The 26,082-nt window shown below is 37.6% G+C and overlaps 1 protein-coding gene across 2 annotated transcripts in view; it reads left to right on the plus strand.

Annotated features, from left to right (window-relative positions):
* The window catches only part of thoc2 (THO complex 2), a 141,213-nt gene that overhangs the window by 91,705 nt on the left and 23,426 nt on the right, over positions 1–26,082 (plus strand). For both annotated transcript variants that reach the window (XM_072595309.1, XM_072595310.1), the window contains 11 exons: positions 4,270–4,545; positions 4,968–5,109; positions 6,414–6,571; positions 6,666–6,794; positions 6,934–7,065; positions 9,423–9,607; positions 13,985–14,169; positions 15,175–15,280; positions 17,314–17,756; positions 19,735–19,793; positions 21,217–21,252. In XM_072595309.1, coding sequence (XP_072451410.1) covers positions 4,270–4,545; positions 4,968–5,109; positions 6,414–6,571; positions 6,666–6,794; positions 6,934–7,065; positions 9,423–9,607; positions 13,985–14,169; positions 15,175–15,280; positions 17,314–17,756; positions 19,735–19,793; positions 21,217–21,252 — 1,851 coding nt within the window. The remainder of the gene's footprint in view (positions 1–4,269; positions 4,546–4,967; positions 5,110–6,413; positions 6,572–6,665; positions 6,795–6,933; positions 7,066–9,422; positions 9,608–13,984; positions 14,170–15,174; positions 15,281–17,313; positions 17,757–19,734; positions 19,794–21,216; positions 21,253–26,082) is intronic.

Raw genomic sequence — 26,082 nt, forward strand, 5'->3', positions numbered from 1 at the left:
ACCACTCTTTCCTCAAAAGCGGTGAGAAACAGGAATGGAAAGAAAGGAAGCGGTGTGCTGGAATTGGTTAAGTAGAGCATTGCAGTTCTCGAGATAATGGCTGTCCCAGTGTTTAAGGACAGAATCAATCTAGCACGAGCTAAGGGTCAAAAAAAGGCTGCGGTTACATTGCTTGCTGTGGCCTTAGACAGCTAACCTTCTGGGGAAGGTATGGAAAAAGAAATCTGCAGGGAAATTACAGAGAGATGCCTATCCTACAGAGCCATTATAACGGAGAATTTTAACTACTTGAATGTGGACTGAGACAACGATTATGTAAAAAGTGGCGAGGGGTAAGTGTTTCTTGTTTGTGTTCTTGAAACTTTCCTGCAGAAGTATGTGCCCAATCCAACACAATGTGCACTGTTGAATCTAGTTCTTGGAAATTTGATGAACCAAGTAAATCAGATGTCAGTGGATGGATATTTTGGAGACAGTGATCATTGTCTTGTAAGATTTAGAATATGAAAATGTGACTTAGGTGGAGGCCATTCAGCCCCTTGAATCTGCTCGGCCATTCAATGAGATCATGGCTAATTTGATTGCAAAATCAAATTCACATTCTCACCTGTTGTGTCTACCTCTGCCTTAAAAATAGTCTAGAATTCTGCTTCCATCATTTTTTCAGGAAGAAAGTTCCAAAGAGATTCAACACTCTGAGAGAAAAGATTTTGTCCAATCTGTGCTGTAGATGAGCATTCCTGATTTTTATACAGTGACCCGAATTCTAGATTCTGCCAGATGGAGAGAGAGGCTAAACTGGATAGAGTGGAATAAGAGGAGGGCAGGCTGTCTTCAAAGAGGAGACGGTTTGGCTACAATCAAGATGTATTTCATCAAAAAAAAAGGGAGAGCAAACAAATCCAAAACACTGTGGATAGAAAAGGAGATAAAAATAAAATTTAAGAAGAAAAAGCATACTTATGACAGTGTTGGTTAAAGAATACAGTTGAGATTCAAGTGGGATCTAAAAGTTCTGAGGGAGGTGAGAAAGCAAATGTGAGAAGCAAAGAGAAAAGACTGGCAGCCAACATTTAGGAGAATCGCAAAATTTCTATTGGCGCATCAATAATAAAAGGGTGGTAAAATAAAGAACACGGCTGAATGGGGTTGGAGAAAAATTTTCAATGTGGATGCTTGAGATGTGAAATAAATAGTTAGCATCTGATTTTCTCAAGGAGTTAGATGCTACCAGGCCGTGACCACTCGGAAGTTCTGTCTCTGGAAGGGTCCAAAAATGATGTGGAGGAAGTCACGAGGACGCTAACAATACTTAAAACTGACAAGGCACTAAGACTTGACAAGATGCTGTCAAGGACATTGAAAAATTGCAGGTGCATTGGCTCCAATCATTCAGTGCTCATGTGACTATGGGGAGGTATCATAAGATTAAAGAGTTGCAGGTATTATGCCTTTGATCAAGAATGTTTGCAAGGATAAGGCCAAACATTGCAAAGCAACCAGTTTAACTTCAGTGGCAGAAAGTGTCTCAAGATAATTATTTGAGATAGAATTAATAGTTGCGTGGAAAAGATAGCTTGGTTGGGAAAAACCTTAAGGATTGATGGATTTCTGAAGGGTAAGTAATGTTTTCCTAACAAGGTGTTTTCGGAAAGGCAGCAAGGGCTTGAAGAGGGTAATGCTGTTGATGTAGATTGATGTACATGGTCTTCCAGAAGGCACTTGATACAGTGCCACAAACAGATTTGTGATAAAAGATATAGCTAGTGGAGTAAAGGGTACTATAGTAACATGGATACCAAATTGGCTGAGTAATAAAAAAACAAGGTTGAAGTGCCCAGTGAACACTTGGCTGGAGCAAAATTTATAGTAGATTTCCCCAGGGATCAGTGTCACAAATGTGAAGTGAGAACAAGCTTTTTCACACAATGTTTTCTGAAAGTGTGGTGAAGACCGATTCAATTAAGGCATTAAAGACGGCGTTGGTATTATTTGAGTGGAATGATCTTTTGTGTTCAAGGTTATGGAGAAAGACAGGTGATTTACACTAAGTCGTAATGGATAATTGGACCAGATATGCTAGACTGAATGGCATCCTTACGTGCTGTAGTGCTTCCATGATTGTATGAAAGTATTTCACTCCTACTTTAAACATACTGTGATGAACTCTTTTTTTTTGTAACTTCTCTTTTAAGGAGTCAAAGCAAACATTCTTCTGAACATTGCTCACATTATGTGAATCTGCTTAAGTACAATTTAGATATTTTCTAATAACTTGTTAAACAATGTTATTGTGCACCTTTGGAACAAGTTGGACCTGAACCCAGGTCTTCTGGCTCAGAGGTAGGGACATTACTTCTGTGCAACAAGAGCCCTCTTAAGCACAGTCCATACCCTGGATAGGAAATGCTTTTATAATTGAGATGATTCAAGGTACCTTGAGAATATTTAATTAATTTTATACAGAAATAAAATATTAGTGAAAATCTTGATTAACGAGGAAAGTCATCTTTTGTTAGAAGAATAAACCTTGAATTTCCATACTAATTTTCCAATTTTTGTCTGTATAGTGGAAATTAGCTAAAAGATTTATTGTGAAAATTCTGTCTCTCGAAAATGACCATTACAGATTAAAAGCTTAACGTACATAACAAGCAATTATTTCCAGGAAATCCTTTTTTCAAGCTTCTTCAGGATGGTATTGTGTTAGAACAAAAGAAAAAATTTTTACTTTATTACAGAACTATTTTCATCTAGCTTATTTAATAAAACCTGTGTTAAGATTACCAGTGCCAAGACTGACCTGTAATGTAACTCTCTACAGCTAAGTTTGTACTTGAGTAACAAAAATCAGTCAACTTCAGGTTTAAAATTAATAAATGATCTAGCAAACACAATGTTCACAAAATTGACTTGCAATCGTGTAGCACCCTTTGCAAGTAGTGTTTTTTTTTGTACCTTTCTTTGCCAGTCTCCTAAACGGACCATGTTGTTTGCTCCATTTCAAAAGGTGCAAACTTGTGTTAATGTGTGCACCTGATTTAGTTTGCCTATTAGGTTTCAAATTTGACAACCAAAGGCATCTAGTACTCTGATCAATCTGAAGGACAAAGCTAAACTCAATCTTCTTCAACCAATTGTCTGCATTAGCTGTCTGTGCATTGTAACATTGTGTTTTTGTTTGCATAATCATCTAATGTCCTCCTCAATGCCTCAATTGTACCTCTCTCTGCATGCTTCCAGGCAATGCTTTCCAGGTCTTAATTACTTGTGCACAAAAAATTGTTTCACTTTGCATTTACTACTTTTCCAAAATACTTGAAAGCTCGTAAAATAATATTTAAGTGGGAGTTGGAACTAAAACTTAGGGGTCAACAGTGGTGGGTAACCAGTGGAGAAACACTGCAAAAGCTGGATTACGTTATTTACTATTATTGACTAAGTTTTGAAACATGCTGCCTTTACCCTAGATGCTGATCAGTGCTGATATGAAAACTTTCTTCTGACATCAGCCCAAAGATGCCTTTTCATAAGCTTTAGCCTGTGTTTCTTTATTCTGGTGGTGTATTTGTAAGTTATGAAATACATTTATTTGCAATAAATTGCATAATTCTAAAGATGTCTGTACCATCTGTCTGAAAGCGAGGGTCAAGATCTTAAGTTTGTATCCAACCTTATATGCTGGAGATCAGCATTGTGGCCCTTTACTGGAACTTTGAGTAAATGTGAATTTATTGGCTCAGAGCTGATGAGCTGTGGTAAAGTGGAGACATTCACTACTGATCATATGAAGGAATGCATCTCTGCCTTGGTTGTGGGCTGTATAATAAACTTGCTGTCTCATCTGAAGCATGCGTCTAATGTAGATGCAACGGTCCAGTAGCAATAGGCATGTTGATGAAACAAGCCTCCATCTGATATGGTGAGCAGAAATCTCAATCTTTGATATCATGTGCCATTCATTAATAGAGGAGTGTTTCTTGACGGGTCGGACTTTCTCATTTGATAGTGGCACTTTAGCTGTGTATAAAATTTAATGACAGTTCCCACCTCTGCCCCCCCCCCCCCCCCCCACCCACCCACCCACCCACCAAAAGGCCACTGTTAAAATCAACCCATTCCATGTGCGAAGAAGCACCAGAAAGAGGGAGTATGAGTAGATAACTATAGTAAGGGAAAAATGCAGTAAACCATATGGTTGTTTCTGCAGCAAGTTTACTATATCTGAGCATCTGAAAAACAAAAATGTGTTTGCCTCCTTCTTTCTAGTCCAAATATGATGAACTGAAGAAAGCTGAAAAGGGGAACAAACAACAACAAAAAGTTCACAAGTATATCAATGCATGTGAATTAGTGATGGCACCTGTGCACGATGCTGTGGTCTCCCTTCACCCTCCCAAAGTATGGGATGATATCAGCCCTCAGTTCTATGCCACATTTTGGTCTCTTTCCATGTATGACCTTGCTGTCCCCAGCTCAAGTTATGACCGAGAAGTAAACAAATTGAAGGTTCAAATGAAAGCAATTGATGACAATCAGGAAATGGTAAGTATACAAAAAATATATTTTCTGTGAAATGCTTCTATTTGATTTCAATGTTTTCTAGTCAAAGGCTTGTAATTTCTGGTGTAAAGTTTTTCATCACTGTTTAATTAAATGCTTAGAATATTCATTACAATTGATTATTGTCATTATTGTGCTGCCTTATGGTTTTGAGGAGCAGATCATTGTTGGAGCACCTCACTGAAATAGTTTAATTTCTTAGAATTGCTATTTTAAGTAAAACAAATTCACAAGGCCTCATATTACTTGTGTTCAACTGAATATAAACAATATTACATAGATAAATATTTTAAAGTTCAAATGTTAAATTTTAACAAGTAGAAACTACATTTTAGAAGTTCTAGTTTAAATTTTTATCCCTTGCAGTGCTGCATTGACAGCTTTTAATATTTTTTCTCAACCAGCCACTAAATAAGAAAAAGAAAGAAAAAGAACGCTGCACGGCTTTACAAGACAAACTCCAAGAAGAAGAAAAGAAGCAGTTAGAGCATGCCCATAGAATTCTGCAGAGATTAAAGCTTGAAAAGGACAACTGGCTACTTGCTAGTGAGTAGTAACAGAGGTTTAAATAACTCAGTATGTTTGAGAAATGAAAAATTAATAAAAATGAGTAGCTGAATGGTTAGCATAATACTTATAAATAGCTAGTGTTCCATACGTTTGAATAGATTTGGTGCAGAATCATGCAGTTTTTTATTCATTGTGGCTGGCCAGCATTTATTGCATTTATTGAGAGAGGGTGGTGAGCTACCTTCTTGAACTGCTGTAATCCATTTGCTATGGGTTTAATGCCATTATGGAGGGAATACCAGGATTTTTATCCAGCCTTAGTGAAAGAATGGCAATATATTTCCAAGTCAAGATGATGAGGGGAGCTTGCAGGTGATTGCGTTACACAAGTGTTGCTTGGAGCTCCCAGTGTTTAATTTCATGGATCTCAAAGCCATCTTGCAGCGTTCAGTTGCGAAGCAATATTTAGAGTAACCTGGATATGCAGACTCTGACAGCTAATTGAATCTTGTTTGATTTTTGCATCCTTTTTTCACCATTCTTCCAGAAGAGGTTGCAATATAGTTTGACACATTTATGGTCACCTTTCTTCATCTTTGAGTAAAATGCCAGTAGTTTGGGAAGGTGCCATTGATGACCAGTGTCTGCATGCCAGTTTTAACATGACAATCCGTTTTAATCTTTCATGATAAATCAGTACACTGCAGCAATGCAACGTTGGCAGTTCTCACATCAATTGTTTTATGATCTAGTGCATGTAGACAGTAAATATAGCCATGAGACTTGTACCTGCTAAGGTTCAAAATGCTCAGATAATATTGGCTCCTTACGCTTGGTAAATAGTGTTTCCATCTTTATCTTCTGATCCTTGGCTGAAAGATGTGATGAATATATATCATTGCTGACTATCTTTTAATTTAGCTTTTCCAAGTAGTGCATTTGCATGTGTTGTTATTGATGATTCATCTGGTGTTTTAGCAGAACATAGTGTAGATCCAGGTATAGAATGGGGTTTGGCACAAATTTGAACATGAGTGGCAGAGTTTTGAATGCTTTTATCACTCTGCAAGGCTGCCCTTCCCCTTTATAGTTTAGAGATCTTCAAGCCATTGCCAAAACCATTTGATTTCATATTGACTGGGATTTTAATTTGACTTGATTGTACTGTTATATTTTTGGTATATTTAGAGTTGAATTTTCTCCATTTGATTAAATTTAACATAAGATTTAATTTGAAAATGGACATTTTTCTCAGGCAGGTGCAAATTCTTGATTGTCATGTTATTTTCTTCATTTATAAGACATCTGTTTAATGATATTTGTTTTATATTTTCCCTCAGAATCAACCAAAAATGAGACCATCACAAAATTCCTCCAATTGTGCATCTTCCCAAGGTGTATTTTCTCAGCTATAGATGCAGTTTACTGCGCTAAGTTTGTAGAATTAGTTCATCAGCTGAAGACACCTAATTTTTCAACACTTCTGTGTTACGATCGGGTAACAAAGCTTTAATAAAACTTTTCAAAAAAAAAAATCAATTTTGTTACTTTTGAAGTGTTGCAAATTATAAGGCATATTTTCTTGTGCTTAGGTCTTTTCGGACATTATTTATACTGTTGCAAGTTGCACAGAAAATGAGGCCAGTCGGTACGGAAGGTTTCTCTGTAGCATGTTGGAGACGGTCACCAAATGGCACAGTGATAGAACAATATATGATAAGGTAATCTTTTATGATGTTTTAGATGTGGTTTATTTCTTTGTTCCCATCTCACTTAGTGAACAAAGAGTTTTCAATGTAACCATCTGTCATTTTGTCTCAGCTTTAAGCTTCTATGCTCTTTTTCTCTTCTCTTTTCTAGGAATGTGGAAATTACCCAGGGTTTCTCACAATATTACGAGCAAGTGGATTTGATGGAGGAAACAAGGCTGACCAATTAGATTATGAAAATTTCAGACATGTTGTACATAAATGGCATTACAAATTAACCAAAGTAAGCTTTGCCTCTTATAAATGTTCACCTAGAATGAATAAAATATATGCCACTGCTGACATTAGCTGAGTTTGGGATAGGTTGGTAGCAGATGGTGAAAAAGTGGATTATATTCTGCACCTTGTTTTGAAAATTGCAAATGATAGAAATGCCCAGTCGACATCCAATAATTCTGGAAGAGCTGTTGTGCAGAGATGAGTCTTTTCACTAACGAAATGTTGTCAAGCCAAAATGACTTTGTCTCACACAGAAATGAGTTATGTCGATATGAATTTCAATGCTGGTATGATGCAAGGATGTAGACTGTATGTTGTTATGACTGACTGTCATATTTAACTGCACATTACTTTGCTGCTCACAGTAGATAGAATAATGACTGTACTCAACTAGCCCATACTTACAAAACTCAAGATATTATGTCTGACGTGCAGTATGATACTGCAATTGCTGAATAGTCCCATGTGTGCTAAGAATTATGTTCATGAACAACTTAAGATCTCAGTCAAGCTCACAATGGGCTTCCTCACTGTTTTTAGAAGTTGCATATATTTATGCAGAGGGACATGATTCCTTCAAGAAAAAGGAAATTGTCCTGGGATCATGCTGTTCTTGAAATAAACAAATGCTTAGAATTCAATCATATTTTGTGTTTTCCATGGCAACATCTTGACTAATCAAAATCGATCTTCCAACCATTTGGTACCCTTTTTCTGTGGGGATAATTGTTGCTCTATTTGAAAGTTGGCATTCATGCATTTGTCCTAATGAGTTTAAGATACCAAGTTTCAACAGTGTTTCTCTCTTTTGTTAAATCAGTGAGATTTTCCAATTCAACTTCTTAGTCATAATTCTTTGACCATGAAAGATGAACTTTGCATTGGTGGAATATTAGATTTCTTCTTTGATAAATGTCGATAGATTTTCCACAGAAGCAGTTTGCTATTTCACCGTTTGCAGTGATTCTGTATGTATGTTCCCAATCTTTGATTCCTTTTAAAATAAAAAAGTCAAAACTCAGAAAGCTAGCACACAGGTGTAGCGGTCATCAGGAAGGCTCATGGGATATTGACCTTGTTTGAAGGGGATGTAAAATATGAGTGTGCAGGTCTTTCTGCAGGTGTACAAGGTGCTAGTGAGACCACATTTGGGGTGTTGTGAACAGTTTAGTCCCCTTATGTATTAAAATATGTCATTTCATTGGAAGCAGTTCAGAAAAAAGTTCAATAGGCTGATCCCTGATATGGAGGAATTATTTTCTGAGCAAAAGTTAAAACAGGTTGGGACTTTAATCACTGGAATTTAAAAGAATGAGAGGTGATCTCGTTGAAACTTGTGGAGTTTTAAAGAGCTTGACAGGGTAAATGCGAAGGGGATGTTTTTCTTCATAAGAAAGTCTAGGACCAGAGGGCAAAGTTTTTATTTTGGGACTTTGAATTGTATTCTTGTTGAGATCTGAAGTGTGACTTTTGGTATGTAGTTATTTGTGTTTGTGTGATTGACAAAAAAGTTTTATTAGAGAATAATGTAGTGAGTTTTTCTTATTTGAAATTTTATTGCTTATGGGAAAATTTGCTGAACAAACATTAGGTTTTCTTGAATTCAGATAAGCTGTCGCTTTATTTCATGCCAGTTTTATTATCAGCAGAAAGAATGAGATGTTTCTTCAATTTTATTTAATTAGTGGGGTTTTGAAGAGGTTGAGGTTCAGTGTGCCTTTTTAATATATCAAACCTTCCAGTCCAAGTAGCATCCTAGTAAATCTTTTCTGCACTCTTTCTAGTTTAATTATATCCTTTCAACACTAGGGTGACCAAGAACTGCATGCAGCACTCCAAGTGTGGCCTTATCAATGTCTGATACAGCTGCAGTAAGATGTCCCAGCTCTTGTACTCAGTGCCCTGACAGATGAAAGCTAGCATTCCAAAAGTCACCTCACCACCCAGTCTCCATGTGACTCTACTTTCAAGGAGCGTGAACCTGTACCCCTAGATCTCTTTGTTCTATAACAACGCCCCCACCCCTGGCCTCCAGCCCCACCATTACTTGTAGAAGTCGTGCCTTGGTTTGCCCTACCATAATGCAACACCTTGTTTGTCCTTTTTATTGTTGACTCATATCTCTACTTAATATTATCCATTGCAAAGATCTTTAACTGGCTTTTTTAAAAAATTGGATGAATCTGAGCTGGGCAGATTATACGTATTGCATTTGGCCGTACAGGTTGCTTTCTGCTTGCTCAACAAAACTTAACTCTGGCTCTAGGAGTAAATATATTTAAATACTGCATATGTTGTATATACAAATAATGTAAGCCAGATATAGAAGCTGTTGTCCAACTCTTGTTTTTTTTATTTTAGGCATCTGTGCACTGCCTTGAAACTGGCGAGTATGTTCATATCCGGAACATATTGATCGTGTTGACTAAAGTCCTCCCTTGGTATCCCAAAGTATTGAATCTAGGTCAAGCATTGGAGCGAAGAGTGCATAAAATTTGTCAAGAAGAAAAGGAGAAAAGGCCTGATCTCTATGCTCTAGCTATGGGGTAACAAAGTGAAATCAAATGAATGTGAATTAATACAAAGTAGTTCAATGAAAGATATCTGTTTCATGTTTTAGACATGAGTTCTCAGCTGTGTTAGCTTAGAATTGAATTAGTTTTTGCCATGCATGGATTAATACCAGTATTAAAGTAACTGAGAAAATCTAAATTAATGACCTAAAAATTGCGAAAAATTAAGGGGAGTCTCATGTTGCTTGTTGTTTCTGACCAAGTGCCACAAGTGAGTTCAGGTTCAGGAAAGGCTGCAGCTCAACACTGAAATTTACTGATTGCTGTCAGAAAGCATCTTTCCTTTGCTATCTGATAACAATGGTGTTTTACCCTCTGAACCCTCATGCATTGAGTGGCATAAAGTTCCTGTACTTGCACTGCAGAAGCAAAGTAAATTCATTGCAGCAAGTTATGATAAGATGATCATTTCATTACTGCTAATGAGCCCCATGTCACTGAAAATTCATTATTGTAAATGTGAAGTGTTATTCCTTTGACTTTTAACTGTTGGAATATTTTGGTCTAAGCCTATCCACAATCGACAAGGTACAAATAAGGCATTTCTCTTGATGAGTGCAGCTCTAATACAACTGAAGAAACTTGAAACCATACAGGACAAAGCTGGCTGGTTGATTGCCACCACATCCAAAAACATTTAATCCCTCCACCATTTGTGAGTAGTAACTTGCACCATCTACATGAAGCGCTGCAGCAATTCACCAAGATTGCTTAGATAGCACCTACCAAACCCACAACCAGTATCGTCTAGAAGGACTGTGGCAACTGAAGGTTCCCATCCAAGCAATTGATCATATTTGGTCGTTCTGTCAGGGTCACTGGGTCAAAATCCTGGGATTCCCTCCTGTCCACCATTGTGTGTATTGCTGCACCAAATGCATTGCAGTGGTTATAGAAGACCGCTCACCAACACCTTCTCAAGGGTAACTAGGAATAGGCAATAAATCCCGGTTCCACTAGCAATGCAAAAATCCCACCAATGAATAGAAGAAAATTTTTCAAGTTTTTTTTTATTGTCCAAACTTTCATCCCCTTTGTTTAATTCTGTATGACATTCGACTCTGGATTTTTAATGTTTATTAATGGGATATACCTATTACTCCCAAGGCGAGCATTGCATTGCCCCACCCTAACTGCTGAAGGAACAATCAAAGTTGACTGAATTTCTGTTCCTTCCTGGATGGATATTAGTGAACCGGCTGTGTTGGTAGACGGTAAACAGTAGTTTCAAGTTCACCATGAGACATGCTTTTTATTCTAGATTTTTTATTGAATTCAGATTTCACTGTCTTCTATAGTAGGATTCAAACCCAGGTTCTAGATTACAAGTCCAGTTAAAATAATGTCTTTGCTACCAATTTACACTGATTTCTCAATTTTGTTTAATTCATTGATGGGCTGAGGGCATCACTGGCTAAGACAGCATTTATTGCCCATCTCTATTGCCCTTGAAAAAGTGGTGAGCTGGTAAGAGTCAACCACATTGCTATGGGTCTGGAGTCACATGTTGGCCAGACCAGGTAAGGATAGCAGTTCCCTTCTCTAAAGGACATTAGTGAACCAGATAGGTTTTGTGATGATCGGCAACAGTTTCATGGTCATCAATAAACTCTTAATTCCAGATTTTAATAGAACTGAAATTCCGCCATTATTTTATTGAATTCAGATCCCTCCACCCCCTCCACCACCACCTCATGGCACATTTTAATCTGGGTTCTGAGAATGTTACCTGGGTCTCTGAATTTTAACAGTCTGCCGATAATATTACTAGGCCATCACTTCCCCTAAGTTTGAAGGATTCTGAGCCTTGTAGTGAAATTTGATTGGTGAAAGTCATACCAAGTTTCTTTCCTTATTCATTCCAGTCACTAATGCCCTGGCGAGGATGGAATGCATCTTCCACCTTACATTTACGTACACCTAACATAAACTGGAATGACATGACCAACAAACAATTTGTGCAGCTTGTTGGCTTCTTACTGTAATTTTTGGGCCGTTATCTTTATTGAGTCTTAGTAAAATTTAATTTGAAATTAAGACTCTAAGTTCCACAGTTTGTGACTGCATGCACTTCCTGCTGAGGTAGAAAGTAATTGTTTGAAAATTTTGCTGAACAATCCAGTTTAAAAAAAAACTAAATACAATTTATCTTTTTGGAATCATTGGTGTGAAGTTTCCAGGTCACTGAGCAAATATATGTGCTGCATTAATGGTTATTGAATTACTGAGTGAGTTGAATTTGCTGCAATGAACCAGGCAATTTAGATTTGAAATAAAACTTCTAAATGTGAAACTGCAGCTTAACCTGGGTGAGCCAAGTAAAGCCATTTTAAAGATCATATTTCTTAGCAACTGCAAGGATGAGAATGTACTTTTGTAAATTGCCTTTTTATATTCCAGGGGTAGCAAGCCCACTTTTTAAACAAAACTTGAAATTTATCAACTTGGCGCAAGCCAAGGATTAAATGTGAAGCCTGTTCTCATAATTCAATAAGTCCTTCTATTGGTAAAAGAGTGGTGGATTATCTATATAAAAATCCATGTACATGAAGCTGTTCTGTCCCAATCTAAATTCAAAAGGGCAAAAGTGTCTTACTTTTTCTTGGCATATTTTGTCTTTTAAATTTTTTAAGCCTTTTGTAACATCATATATCTTGTCGTTTTTATGTCTAAGAGGCTAAAATTGCATTTTAATGCCGTTTTTTTGTTAGTTTGGCCTATATGAAATTTTTGATCATTGCAATGTTTATCTGAGCTTTAGTCTTGGAATAACTATAAAAGCAAACAGTCACTGTGATCCAGAGAAAACTGAAAACCTGATGTTAAAGTATTACCTTTAAATAGCCCCTTTTGTAACTTGAGCTGTCTCATAGTACTTCCCAGCCATTACAGTTATGTTGAGGTGTCATCAATGCTGTCATTTATGGACTTGTATCTTCTTACCTGAGCATAAGCCTCAAAACAGTAAGAATTGTTGATGTTTGATTTGATACACGTTCTGAATGCGCAGCTTTCTGTTAACTATGTGTCTGGAATGCCCTTTGGTGTCATGGGTAACCGAACTGCTTGGTACTAGGTCGTTCAAACCAGATAGGCTCGTGTTTTTTTTACTGGTTAATGTTGATCTAGCTCATCTCAGCCTTTCAGCAGCGAGGTGCAAGGAGAAAATTAAGTCAGGCTAGATGTGCTAGATTTGTTGAGATCACGTTTGACCATTGATCATGATAAAGTTTTCTGGTATTACCTCATCTCAAATGCAAAGAATGGTCATGTAGATGATTCCTGGAAGTATACTGCAAATTGTTAGATCTGTGTTCTTGTATATTTGCCGTTTTAGGAGAAGGAAGGGAAGAAAATCCTGGAGGGAGAAATGATCCTGTGTATGTTTAACACTAGGTGGCTCTGTTATTCCATGTAAAGATGTTAAATAGTATTTTCAATATTTAGTATTCACTCAGTGACAGAAAATTGATCTATAAAATCATATTTTGCCAAAAAATTGCAATTATGTGTACTTTCAGTATGTTTCAAATACTTTTTATTATTTGAACCTCAATCAAGTGGCTTATACGGTTTTGATTTTTGTTTTGTTGGTTCCCCTTCAGCAGTCTCTTATTTCTTTCAATTATTTCTGAGTGATATTTAACTTTGGGCAATTAATGGCAGAACAGTGCAGTTTGCTTTCCAGCAGCCTAATTGGTTACAATATTTTCAACCTGTCTATTTGCACAGTGACCAAACCTGACCTAGCCATCTTGGAGAATTTTGAGTCAGCATCTGGACTTTATTTAGATTTTTGCTAAGCCAAATCTTGACGCATTTAAAGGGTTATAAATCGAGAACAAATACAGCAAATTTAATGTGTATTGTACATTTAAATTTCTATTATACAAAAATTCAGAGCGCTTTAGTTTTTTGTTTGGTTTGAAGAATATAGTGAGTGTTTTGTACCCTTTCGCAAATGGGATTATAAAATCTTTCAGAGATAAGACTTGTTCGAATTCAGCTACTTTTGAAGACTTAGCTGAGATGAGTGACCTAAGTCAAATCAATCAGAATGTAGACAGTACTGGGGCGGCTGCTTCACGATGCCTCTGGGAATTCTAGAAAAGTTGAAAGCTGTGCCATTCTGCCACACTCATTCAAAATGAGCTATGTTTGGGTATCAGATATGATTCCTTAAAGTGCTTTGAGAAGCTCCACATTGCGTATGAGATTTTCATTCAACAATTAATGCTTTTATTTTCAAGCATGCAAATTGAATAGTTGTTCGTTATTTTGTAACTCCATTGATGGTTGTCTGTCAAGATATTTTTTCTTTGCTTGTTTAACACTTTGTGCGACTTGCAGCTATTCTGGCCAGTTGAAAAGTAGGAAACCATACATGGTTCCTGAAAATGAATTCCACCACAAAGATCCCCCAGCAAGGAGTACAACGCCTGCAACAGTTCAAAATGGACCAGGCACAGTCACACAACCTGCTGCAGCAACTACCAATGCAGCTAAAGCAGAAGAAGGCACAAATGAGGAGACTGGTATTTACAATTGCTTGACTGATTATGCCAATTAAAACTCAACCAACTAATCATCTTTGTTCAAGATTTCATCAGATTTGTAATTCAGGAAAAATATTTATGGGGCTAGTATAATTCTTCATCTCATTGAGTTTGGTGACCTCAGTCTTATGAGCTTCTTTTGTTGCATATATGCTTAGTGGTCAAAAGCCAGTCTTTCCTATCAAACAGCACATATTTATGGATATTGGATAAAGATTGGATAAAGGTTCACAGTGAGGTCCACTGTGATTAAGTACCCTTGGAAAAGCAGCTTTACAATGTTAAATGCAGCTTATCAGGGCTTTATGGGACAATTGATGACTGCAGCCAAATTCTGTGGTGCCTTCAGGGGAGAAATGGAGGGGAAAATTATCAGTAATTTATCTTTAACTTGGGCTAAGTTGTAAATTCTTTGTGTGAATCCTGAGTATTTGATATGAAATGAAGGCAGTTAAAGAACTTAAATCGCAGATTAGTCATAAACCCATTGAATGGCCGAATAGGCTGATGAGGTGAAATGGCCTTCTGCTCATTTTGTTTCAGATCCAAGTTGATTTGTATAGTGATGAGTCAAGTTTTTGGGTGCATTTGAAGGAGACTGGATTTCCTGGAGATACTGGGAGCCAGATTAACTTCCTGTAGATGGAAGACATTGGGCCCAGGATTTCAAACAAGCTTAGACGTGTCCACACCCATCTGAAGAAGCAGCAGCAGGTCACCCTGTCGCAGGGTCAATGCCCTTAGTCCACAGTGATTGTCCAGCTGCTGAGGCTATTTGTTTCTTTTCTTTAAAGACTTCATCTTCATGTATCAAAATAAATTGATTGTTTGGGAATAATTTCTGATTAAGTATAGATATGGAGTATATATATGTTTGAGTTTTGCCTTTTTAAAACTTCTTCGTATACCTGTATGAACTTGCAAAACAAGACTCCCATCTTGAATGGAATGAACTGAAATGTCTGTTCTATTTTATTCTTTTAGCAGATAAACTGAAGGAGAAATCTCAGAGTGCCATTAAAGTTACTAACAAAGCTGCTAATGCAACACCCAAAGTCACAGCCAGCAATGGAAGTAATGCTGTAAATAGGTAAGAATTTGACTTTACACTGGAATTGCTGATACGTTTTATTTAATGATAGCTCATCACGTAGGAATCTCAATGTGCTCCCTGTTATAAATTATTTTTGAAGTAAGCTATCATTTAGGATTGAATTAAAGAGAAATTTCTTGATTGGGGTTTAGAGTTATAGAGTCATACAGCATTGGAACAGACACTTTGGTCCAACCATGTTCCCATACTAGTCTCACCTGCCGATGCTCGGCCCATATCCCTCCAAACCTTTTCCTTTTCATGAACTTATCCAAATGTCACTGAAACGTTGTAACGGTACCTGCATCCACCACTTTGTCTAGCAGTTCTTTCCACAAACAAATCACTTTTGATTTTTTTAAAAGAAGTTTCCGCTTCTATCCTTTCTAAATCTTTGTCCTCTCAACTTAAAAATATGCCCCCTAATTTTGAAATCCCCCACCCTCAAAAAAGATCCTTGTCATCCACCTTATCTATGCCCTTCATGATTTTATAAACCTCAATAAGGTTAGTCCTCCACCTCTCACGCTCCAGTGGAAAAGATCCTAGCCTTTTCAGTATATTTTTATATCTCAATCCCTCCACTCCACGCAACATCAAAGAACAAAGAAAATTTATGCCCAGAAACAGGCTCTTCGCCCTTCCAAGCCTGAACTGATCCAAATCCACTGTCTAAACCTATCGCCCAATTCCTAAACATCTGTATCCCTCTCCTCCCCACCTACTCATGCATCTGTCCAGACTCAACTTAAATGAATCTACTGTACCTGCCTCTGCTACCTCTGCAGGTAACACGTTCCAGGCACCTACCACCCTCTGTGTAAAGTACTTTTCCGCATGTATCCCCCTTAAACTTTTCACCTCTCACCTTGAACGCATGATCTCTCGTTATTGAATCCCTCACCCTGGGAGAAAGCTTATCTCTATCCACCCTGTCTGTACCCTTCATGATTTTGTAGACCTTAATCAGGTCCCCCCTCAATCTCCTTTTTTCTAATAAAATCAATCCTAACCTACTCAACCTCGCTTCATAGCTAGCACCTTCCATACCAGGCAACACCCTCATAAATCTTCTTTGCACCCTCTCAAAGCGACTACATCCTTTTGGTAATGTGACCATCAAAACTGTACACAGTATTCTAAATGCGGCCAAATCAAAGTCTTGTACAATTTTAACATGACCTGCCAGCTCTTGTACTCAATACTCCGTCCGATGAAGGCAAGCATACCATATGCCGCCTTGGTCACTCTATCTAACTGTGCAGCCACCTTCAGGGTACATGGACCTGAACTCCCAGATCTCTCTGCTCATTAACTTTTCCCAAGGCTCTTCCGCTTACAGTATAGTTCGCTCCAGAATTGGACTTGCCAAAATGCATTACTTCACATTTGCCTGGATTGAACTCCATCTGTCACTTTTTTTTATATTAGATTACTTACAGTGTGGAAACAGGCCCTTCGGCCCAGCAAGTAATCTCCACCTAACTCTCCAGTATTCTTTAACAGTCCCCTATGCTTTCTGTTATTCCACCAATCTTCATGCCATCTGCCAACTTACTGATCAGACCAACAATGCACTCTTCCAGATCATTTATGTATCTCACAAATAACAGTGGCCCCAGTACATATCCCTGTGGAACACCACTGGTTGTCTTACTCCATTTCAAGAAATTCCCTTCAACTACTCTGTCTCCTGTTGCTCAACTAGTTCTTCATCCACCTAGCTAGAACACCATGTGACTTCACTTTCTCCAGTAATTAGCCACGGGGAACCTGAGCTACAAATCTCAAAAATCACTGTCAAACTAAAGGTGTCATGGGAAGAAAACAGAAGTCTGATGTTGAGATAGAGGATCTGCTGTGATCCTGTTGCATATTGGTGGCCTTGGTGAGCTGAATGGCCTACTGCTATTTTCTGTGTTCCAGGTGAAACTGAGTTTTCACAAAAGATAGTCATCCACTCGTGCATAGTGCATTAACCAGTATATAATGTGGGAACTATTTTGATGTACTTTACGTTTTTTTTCCAGCAACAAAGTAACAAAAGAGAAGGAAGAAAAAGAAAAAAGTGGGAAAGAAAGAGACAAGGAGAAGACCATTCCAGCTGTCCCTCCAGAGGCAAAAACAACAGTTAAAGATGCAAAGGAGAAGTTGAAAGAAGAACGGGCAAACAAAGAGGAAAAAGTACGGGAGACCAAGGAGAAAACACCAAAAGCTGAAAAAGAGAAGGAGAAAGAGAAAATCAGGAAGGAAGAGAAAACAGCAAAGGATGATAAATCCAGGTCGACATCCAGTTGTCCTGAAGCAAAGCCACACTCGGAAAAGGAGAAAGAAAAGGAACCATCCAAGGAGAGAGATGCACTAAAGGAAGCCAAATCCAAAGAAAGTCACACAGGCACTAAAGGAGAAAAAACAGCTGCTGGGTCCTTGAAGTCCCCAGTTCCACGTTCAGAATCTTCAGAGTCTGAGAGGGGTAAGTTGAAAAGATACTGCCTTCTACTTTATTTTAAAGCTGTTTAAAGATCTTAAGCAAGTAATAAGATTGATGTAGTACTGATTCCTACAGCAAAGTACTTGTCCTTGTTTTGTAACATGGCTGTTTCATGACTTGCTGTGGGATTTTGCCTGTCATGCAAACAACATTCATAGGATTTGGCAGAGGTGAGTTACTTCATTTGATGAATTTTGCTAGTGCTTCTAAGAAACTTACAATATGTCATTTTTGACATTATCGAAAATAAAGCAATAAGTTTATAGGTAAAATCATGAAAACATAATACCTTTCACTGGAAGACTGTGCTGAATTTGTTGAAGTGTGAAAATGCAAATCCAGCATTGAGAATGGCGATAAATCAGACACTCTTCATCCATGAGATGGTGCAATCAGACTCTATGCTCTTGAACTAGGAAAGGAATGTGTCTTTACACTGTAACTTTTACAACCTTGTCATATCAAAAAGCAAATCACAGCCAATTAAATACTTTTCAAATGTGATTACTGTTCTAACATATATAACATGCCAACCTGACTTTGCTAACATAGAGGAAAACTCAGCAACTAGAATGAACAGAAAAATTGAAGCAGCAGGTATAAACTAATTTAGCCCAGATATCTCTTTGTAATAATATTAGGGAAAGAATAAACATTAGCCAGATCTGATACAAAACCTTTGATTTATTATGTGACGCTGTACAAGTATCAATCAGGATAGATAAGGTCTCGTTTATTTAATGTCTCATTTGGAACACATCTCTTGGATCTTCACTGAAATGACTAAACAATATGAAATGCTCACCTTTTTGAAGTGGGAATCAAACCCATGGTGAATTGATTCAAAGACAAGTATGTGGTAACAGAATCATCCTCAAATTGATGAGACCGAGCAAATCCCAGGAGGCTGAGATTGACTATGATCTGCCTCATTTAGATGTTTCTATTTATACCCTACTCCACTTCTCTATATGGCAGGATGTCCTCTTTACCCAGGTACATCCCTTCTAAAAAGATTTATAACTTATTTAAATTTAGTACATTTGTCAGAAGCCTATTTCAGAGGGTGAAGTATCTGACTGTTTGGTATTCAACTTGTCGAAAAATACCAGACTGTCTGCATTTCACCATGGTGGTTCTGTCACTGTCTATTTTGTCCATTTTGTTGTAAAAAAACGTGTCGTAATTTTAAAGAGTGTACATTTCTTCAAAGTCAATATTTAGCAGTCTTAACCCATTCACAAGTGTACAAATACCACCCATCATTACCACCAAGTGTGCAAACAACTCATTAAAGTTTGATAACAAACAAGGACAAATGGGTGATCGCTGTAAATTGTGTAACAGGACCATCTCATGGATGTTACAGTTATTATGCAAGTGGGTGATGCTCAATCTAATCCGCAATGAGGTAAAATATGAGAACAAAGTGCAAACTCTTGACAGACTTCTAAATCCTTTCAATATTGCCCTTTTCTTGGTCTTTCTGTAAAGGTTCAGACAATTGAGTCATGTCTATTGTATTTGAAATTTGGACAAAACAAAATTTTGACTTGATGACCATAAGACAGAAATGAAGTATTGAGTCTGAACCAGATTTGATGAGACTTGGTTTACAGTTCTCTTCAGAATTTTTTAAAAGAAAAATTAACTCACGTCTTCAGGTAACTTCTTGACAGCGAATTTCCACAAGAACTTACACAATCACTGAGGCATCTATAATTTTCTTAGTTGTCTCCTTCCTATTGTGATGTTTCATGACGTGGAAAATATCTATCAGCTCTGTATTTTGTTTGTAAACAATAAATATTGATACCAATTAAAAAATGTATTTCGAATATAGCTAAGGAGAACTGTGTAAAGAGTAGTTTTTTTAAGTAACTTTTTTACATTTGCAATGTGCAGGAATCAGCAACTAGAATGTAGCAACATAATGACTGTTATACTTCTTCTGTTTCAGAACAAAAACGACGCAAGCTTGATTCCCACTCTTCACCGTCACATTCCACTACTGTAAAGGTTAGTATAGCCTAAGGAAGGCACCGTCAATATTAGGCTGTCCTATTTGGAATACCGGTTTTCTGGAAATATTCGTCTTCCTTCAAGTGATACAAGGTGCACAGTGGAGCCTCTGGAGGTTTCTTTTAAATAGAAAATGCATTCATTTTCTTTATTGGACTTTTTAATAAGCAAATTTTATATAAAAGGCTTCAAGGACCTAGCGAAAATTGTAAATAGTAAGAGGAAAATGCAAGAATATTTTTCTCCGAAGTGCCTCAAAATTGTATTAAGTGGTCAGTTTTTGGAGAGCAATAATGCTACAAGCAAAATAGCTTCAAAGTGGAGTCGCAAACGAGGTGCCAGCACTGAGAGTGAAGAGTGTTTCAGCGCTGAAGAATCTTGGGAGTTGTTCAGAATTACCGGATACCTCTGGATTCATGAGGCCTGCTGATGAGCATTCTACCAATTCGTACCTTCTAGGAAGGAAGTAATGGAGGGGATTCCATTAAAGTCTTAATATCTCCTTGGTGATCAGATCTCCTGTAGTTGTGTAAATTCTGTCAGCATGCAGCTGTTGTTAGTATCTTCCCTTCGTGGGTTTATTTTCCCTTGGGGGTGCCAGCCTTTTGAAACCTGCCTTAGGAAAAGCAGATATGGCAGCAAAGCCCGCCTTCCAGCCAAGAGGGCCGATGGCATTCTACGCAGCACGAAACCTGGGTGTATCCTAATAGAAGAATCAGGGCAGATGCTTCCTTGCTTCGTTTGCTGTATTTATTTTAATGTAGATGAACCCCCACGAATCCTTGAATTTGCAGTGGGTTGAAACTTCGAGCTGTAAGTTCCAATTCCTGGATGCAGTGCACTGGAGGGAGGTTAAAGAGCCCATTGTGGTTTGTTGAGCTGCACCTATTTACAAAATTAACATTTTTTTGCATTGAAGTTAATTGTTCACTTAGTATACTTACATGGGAAACAGTGTTCTATAATGTAATCAAATTTAAACATATAGTTAACTTACTTGAAGTTGTGCATATTTGTTAATACAAACATTTTTACTTTAAATTTTATTGTAATGCTGCATTTCTGGGGGGTTTCTTCTGTAATTGGTTTGTACATTAATGTAAATTAGCAAGATAGTTAATATATGCACCACAGTCATGAAAAACAATATTAGACTTAGATTTAAATGATATACCTACACGAGTTAGAAAAACCATTTCTCTCATATCAAACTGTTTGCTGGTACACAGATTTTTAAATGCATTATTGTCAAGCTTTCTGTCTTGCCCAGTAAGCGTAACAGTTCTTTAAAGCCTAGTTCCTAAAGGTGTAACTGCATGTCAGAAGCAAGACATTTCACAGGTCGTCAACTTGCATCCCAAAGTCCTCTGGTGTCTGAGAAGCGCCGCAGCTCATCTGTCATCTCCATTCATTCCTACAGGATGGTCTCGGAGATCACAAGGAATCTTCAGCAAAGGTTTGATATTTGAGCTTTTTTTGGGACTTGAGCCTTATTTTAACCATGTTATTTTTATTGGTAAACTTCTGTGAGAAATACTGCATTTGTAATATTTTCATTTGCTGTAATTTTGCAAGTACTTTGCTGCTCTGCATTTTACAAATATTTAGCGGAGTTTTTTCCTGGAAGTTCCCAAAATACTTCAGCTAAGTTGTGTTTTCTTAATTTTCTGTTTCTACTTGAAATATTATTTGCTTCTGTTAAACTGAGCAAAGGTCTCCAAATGTTGACAGCAATAGCTTTTTTAAAGTGGTACACACTGAGCAGAAACATGTATTCTTGGTTTAGATCAGATGATAGATTCCATAGAATCCCTACAGTATGGAAACAAGACATTCGGCACAACAAGTCCACGCTAACCATCTAAAGAGCATCCAACCCCATACCCATACCCATCCCCATCCCCCTACCGCATTCCTTTAACCCTGCATTTCCCATGACTAATGCACCTAACCTATACATCGCTGAACACTCTGGGCAATTTAGATTAGACTCCCTACAGTGTGGAAACAGGCCCTTTGGCCCAACCTGTCCACACCGACCTTCCGAAGAGTAACCCACCCAGACCCATTTCACTCTAACCAATGCACCGAACACTATGGGCAGTTTAGCATGGCCAATTCACCCAACCTGCACATCTTTGGACTGTGGGAGGAAACCAGAGCACCCGGAAGAAACGCACACAGACACTGGGAGAATTAGCAAATTCCACACAGACAGTCACCCAAGGCCGGAATTGAACTGGGGACCCTGGTGCTGTGAGGCATCAGTGCTAACCACCGAGCCACCGTGCCGCCCCAAAATTTAGCTGCATGTGTATTCCACTTTATGTGAAGGGGATTAAAAACGTATTTTGAATCTTCATTACTGTTCAGGAATGTCTGCAAAAATGTGAATGTAACATGAAGATTAGTTCAGGCTTGATTGTGGTGCCCTTCGCATTTGAATTGCTGACCAATGCAGTATGGTTAGATTCATTCGTGAGGACTAGCCTATGGATCGGTTACTGGGAGGGTAGGATGTCAGCAAAGGAGGTGAGGATGTGTTACGACCAGTGTCAGGCAGATTAAATACTATTACAAATCAGTCCCATTAAACTAAAAGGGGAAAACTCAGGATGTACAAGTAGTGGGGGCAATAAGCAATGTAAGAAATTGGAGTCGTGAAAACTCTCAGCAATTAATTAGCTGGCTTTACAACTTGTGTTCAAAATTGAACTTTATTTTGCTTTTATGCAAAGATCATTGCAAGTGCTGAAAATCTGAAATAAGAAACAAGAACATAATGTTGGAAAACTCAACAAGATAGGCAAGATCTGAACAAAAACAAAGTTAACATTTTAAATCAATTACCTTTCATCAGCACTTTCAAATCAAGCTCCAATGAAAACATTAACTCGGTTTCTCTCCGGAGATGTTGCCTGACTTGAATTCTTCCAGCAACTTTTGCTTTTGTTCTTTGTGGATTTGCACTACAATGATATTTGCAAGTAACTAAAAGTAACCTGAGAAGTGCACAAATTGAAAGGAATCTTCTGTTGATTTTGATGCAGTTTTTAACAAATACTGAACAAGCTTAAATTATGGCTCTTTTGCTAAAATGTTTAAGTTGTAAAAGTTTACAAGTACCCTTGCAAAGTGCAAGGTTGACTTTATAAATGTGATTGATAATTCTGGAGGTAACACATTTCTAATTATGTATTAAGTGTTTCTTATGATAAACTACACTAGCTTGTTAGCTTGAGTTGGCATTTAAAGCACACCATAATAATCTTTGAAAATACAACCCAGTTTTCCAATGGCAAGTGTCTTTAAGTAAGCCGTCAGAACTGGGTTTCACCGGATCAGTAGGTCAATAGGTGTGATGTTCATTTTTAGTTGATCAAAGCCAAATGTTGTTCACTATACTACAGATATCTATTGTATGCCCTTTTGGTCTTCTAAATATATTGACTATTATTGTACACCTTTGTGAAACATTGATTTTGTGAGTTTGATAGGGCAAAATTGTCACTCAAATTAATTACTGACTTGCAAAGCCCAAGGTGATTTTTCTTCCTTCAACCACCTACTTTAACAATCTAGATCAGTAGAAGAACTTAACATGTAGCAAACAATCTTTTTTAGTTGTATGTATATGGTTTGACAGAAAATAGTTATATAAAATACTTTTGCAGATATTATGTATCTCTAATTATTTTAGTTTAGCTGGGGGGGGGGTGTTGGGATAATGTCATAGTGATAATGTCTGTGAAAGGATCTTCCTGTTACAGTAAAAGGTAAGGATGGTAAGATTAGGGAACAATGGATGAATAAAGAAATGAAGTTCTAGTCAAGAATAACGAAGAATCGTACCTTAGATATAGATAGCTGGGACCAAATGAATCTCTTGAAGGGTACAAAAAGCGTAGAGCGATTCTTAAGAGGGACTTCAGGAAGGCAAAGAGAGGATATGACAGCCCTGGCAGATAAAATTAAGGATAATCCAAAGAGATTCTACAAGTACATAAAGAACAAAAGGGCAACTAGAGAGAAAATCAGACCCTTTAAAGATCAATATGGGTGTCTTTGTGTTGAGCCTTAGGAAATGGGAGAGATATTGAATGACTATTTTGTGACAGTTTTTACTGTGGCGAAAGAAATGGAAGGTTAGAGAACTCAGTGGGTGTGGGGAGGAATAAATATATTCACATTAGAGAAGAGCAAGTATTGGAGGTTTTAAAATATAAAGGTGGATAAATCTCCGGCACCTGATCAAGTGTATCCTCGGATGTTGTGGGAAGTTAGAGGCCCTGCAATTTCCTTCTGTTTTTGTTTGAGATTTCCAACATCAGCAGTTCTTAAAATTTTCATTCAGGATGACATCATGTTAGCTTTCCTGCTTTGGTTTGTTTGCCGGTGTAACGACTTTTACAATTCGTGTGCTAAGATTCCCAGACACTCTGTATCTCAGAGCTCTGCAATCTCTCTTGACTTTGATAATATTATTCATTCTTTTGCCAAACTGTACCAGTTTCCCACAGTATACTGCTTTTGCCACATACTTGTCCACTCAGTATCTTTTTATATTTGCTTCCTCACAGCTTATTTTCTTACCTCTTGATTTGGAGGTGCCGGTGTTGGACTGGTGTGTACAAGGTTAAAAAAATCACAATACCAGGTTATAGTCCAACAGGATTATTTAGAAACGTTAGCTTTCGGAGCGCTTGCTCCTTCATTAGGTGGTTATCTTACCTGTCCTTGACTCATCATCAAGTTTAGCACCTATAACTTCTGTCCGTTGGTTAAAAAAAAAATTGAGACCTTTGAAGTCTGTGGCACACCACTCATTCGATCTTACTAATCTGTTCTCTGGCTGGCTAACAGGAAGCAGTCTTTTATTCAGGCCAATCTATTGCCACCTGCACCATGAGCTTTTCTGGTTTATTTGGCACAGATAGGGCAAACGTGATTTTCCATTCTTTGTGGCTTAATTTTGCGTACCATACATTTGCCCCAGTCACTTCTTTTTTTGAAAGAGCTGCTATTCAGCCAATTCAAACTGGCTTATTGAAAAATCAGTAGATAAGTGCAATTGTTGAACATTATTTTATTCAAAGTCTAATTTCTAAACACTGCACTGACCATTAGATTGGATGGGCATAATCTTTTAAACTGATGATTTGGCTCATTCCAATGATGGAATATTTTTCTTAATTTGATTTCCCACATTCTATAGTTAAAGTTATAAATCTGAGTGGGAAATTCTGATGTATATGCTATAGTGAATGAACAGTTAGCAAACTTATGAAATGCTGATGCTTTTTTCAACTGAAGTTTGAAATTATAGTGTTTCAGAAAGAGACCTGATCGCTTCCTCACTTGAGCATTGTGCAGGTTGCATGGTGTTTTCACTTCTTCTGACTGTTGCACTCATAGAATCTGCTAGAACCTCATCAAAACTCTGAGATCCTTAAATAATTTTGACATCATCGTTATCCTCAGATGTGGTCATAACTCTTTCTAAGAGGGATCAACTATGCATTCAAATTTCAGATTACACTTAGTATGGGGGTGACTGATGTGGCACTTATTTTTCAGTTGCTTCTAGCTGATTGTTCTGAGGAATTAATTATGTTGTTATTTAAAAAGGAGGAGCAGTGTTTCTACTATTAGTCTTGATTTAACATTATACCCTGCTTGGTTAGTTTAGTTCCTACTTAGAAATTTGCTAAAAAAATGAAATATACCCTCAAAAACCAATTTTCCTGTTTCTTTATTTGATTTCCTGTTTCCTCTTAGCTTGCATACTTCTGTTTCCTTTTCTTCTGCTTTTTTTTTCACCTTTATTTTCTTTCTCGGTCTTTCTCTTCTCTTCCTCTGTCTCTTCCTCTGTCTCTGTCCCTTTCTCCTAATCATCCCACCCTTTTTTATCCCAATCTCCCCAACCCCTCTCTCCTTCTCTTCCCATCCCACTCTCCTCACCTTTCCCCAAGTATTAAAAAAAACTTATGCCAAAAAGGGAGCACACTTAACATTATTGCTTTTGTGTGTCCTGTCAAAGAGCTGCTGTACAATTGAGAATCCATAAGAAGTGCTATTCAAAAATGTTGGTTATTTTTCTTATAATTTAAAGGTGATTACTTTGATTTTGACCAACAGGCGAATTGAGCCAGGTCTTGAGCTCTAATGGTTGTCAATCAATATGGGGTGAGATCTTTCACCTCGTTATTTTCCTTTCCAAGATAGAGGTAGCACTGGTTAGTTTTCTGTAGCAACAAGCTTTAAGTAAAAAAGACAATGATTGTGG

The sequence above is a fragment of the Chiloscyllium punctatum genome, chromosome 25 (genome assembly GCF_047496795.1).
Source record: "Chiloscyllium punctatum isolate Juve2018m chromosome 25, sChiPun1.3, whole genome shotgun sequence".
Lineage (NCBI taxonomy): Eukaryota > Metazoa > Chordata > Chondrichthyes > Orectolobiformes > Hemiscylliidae > Chiloscyllium > Chiloscyllium punctatum.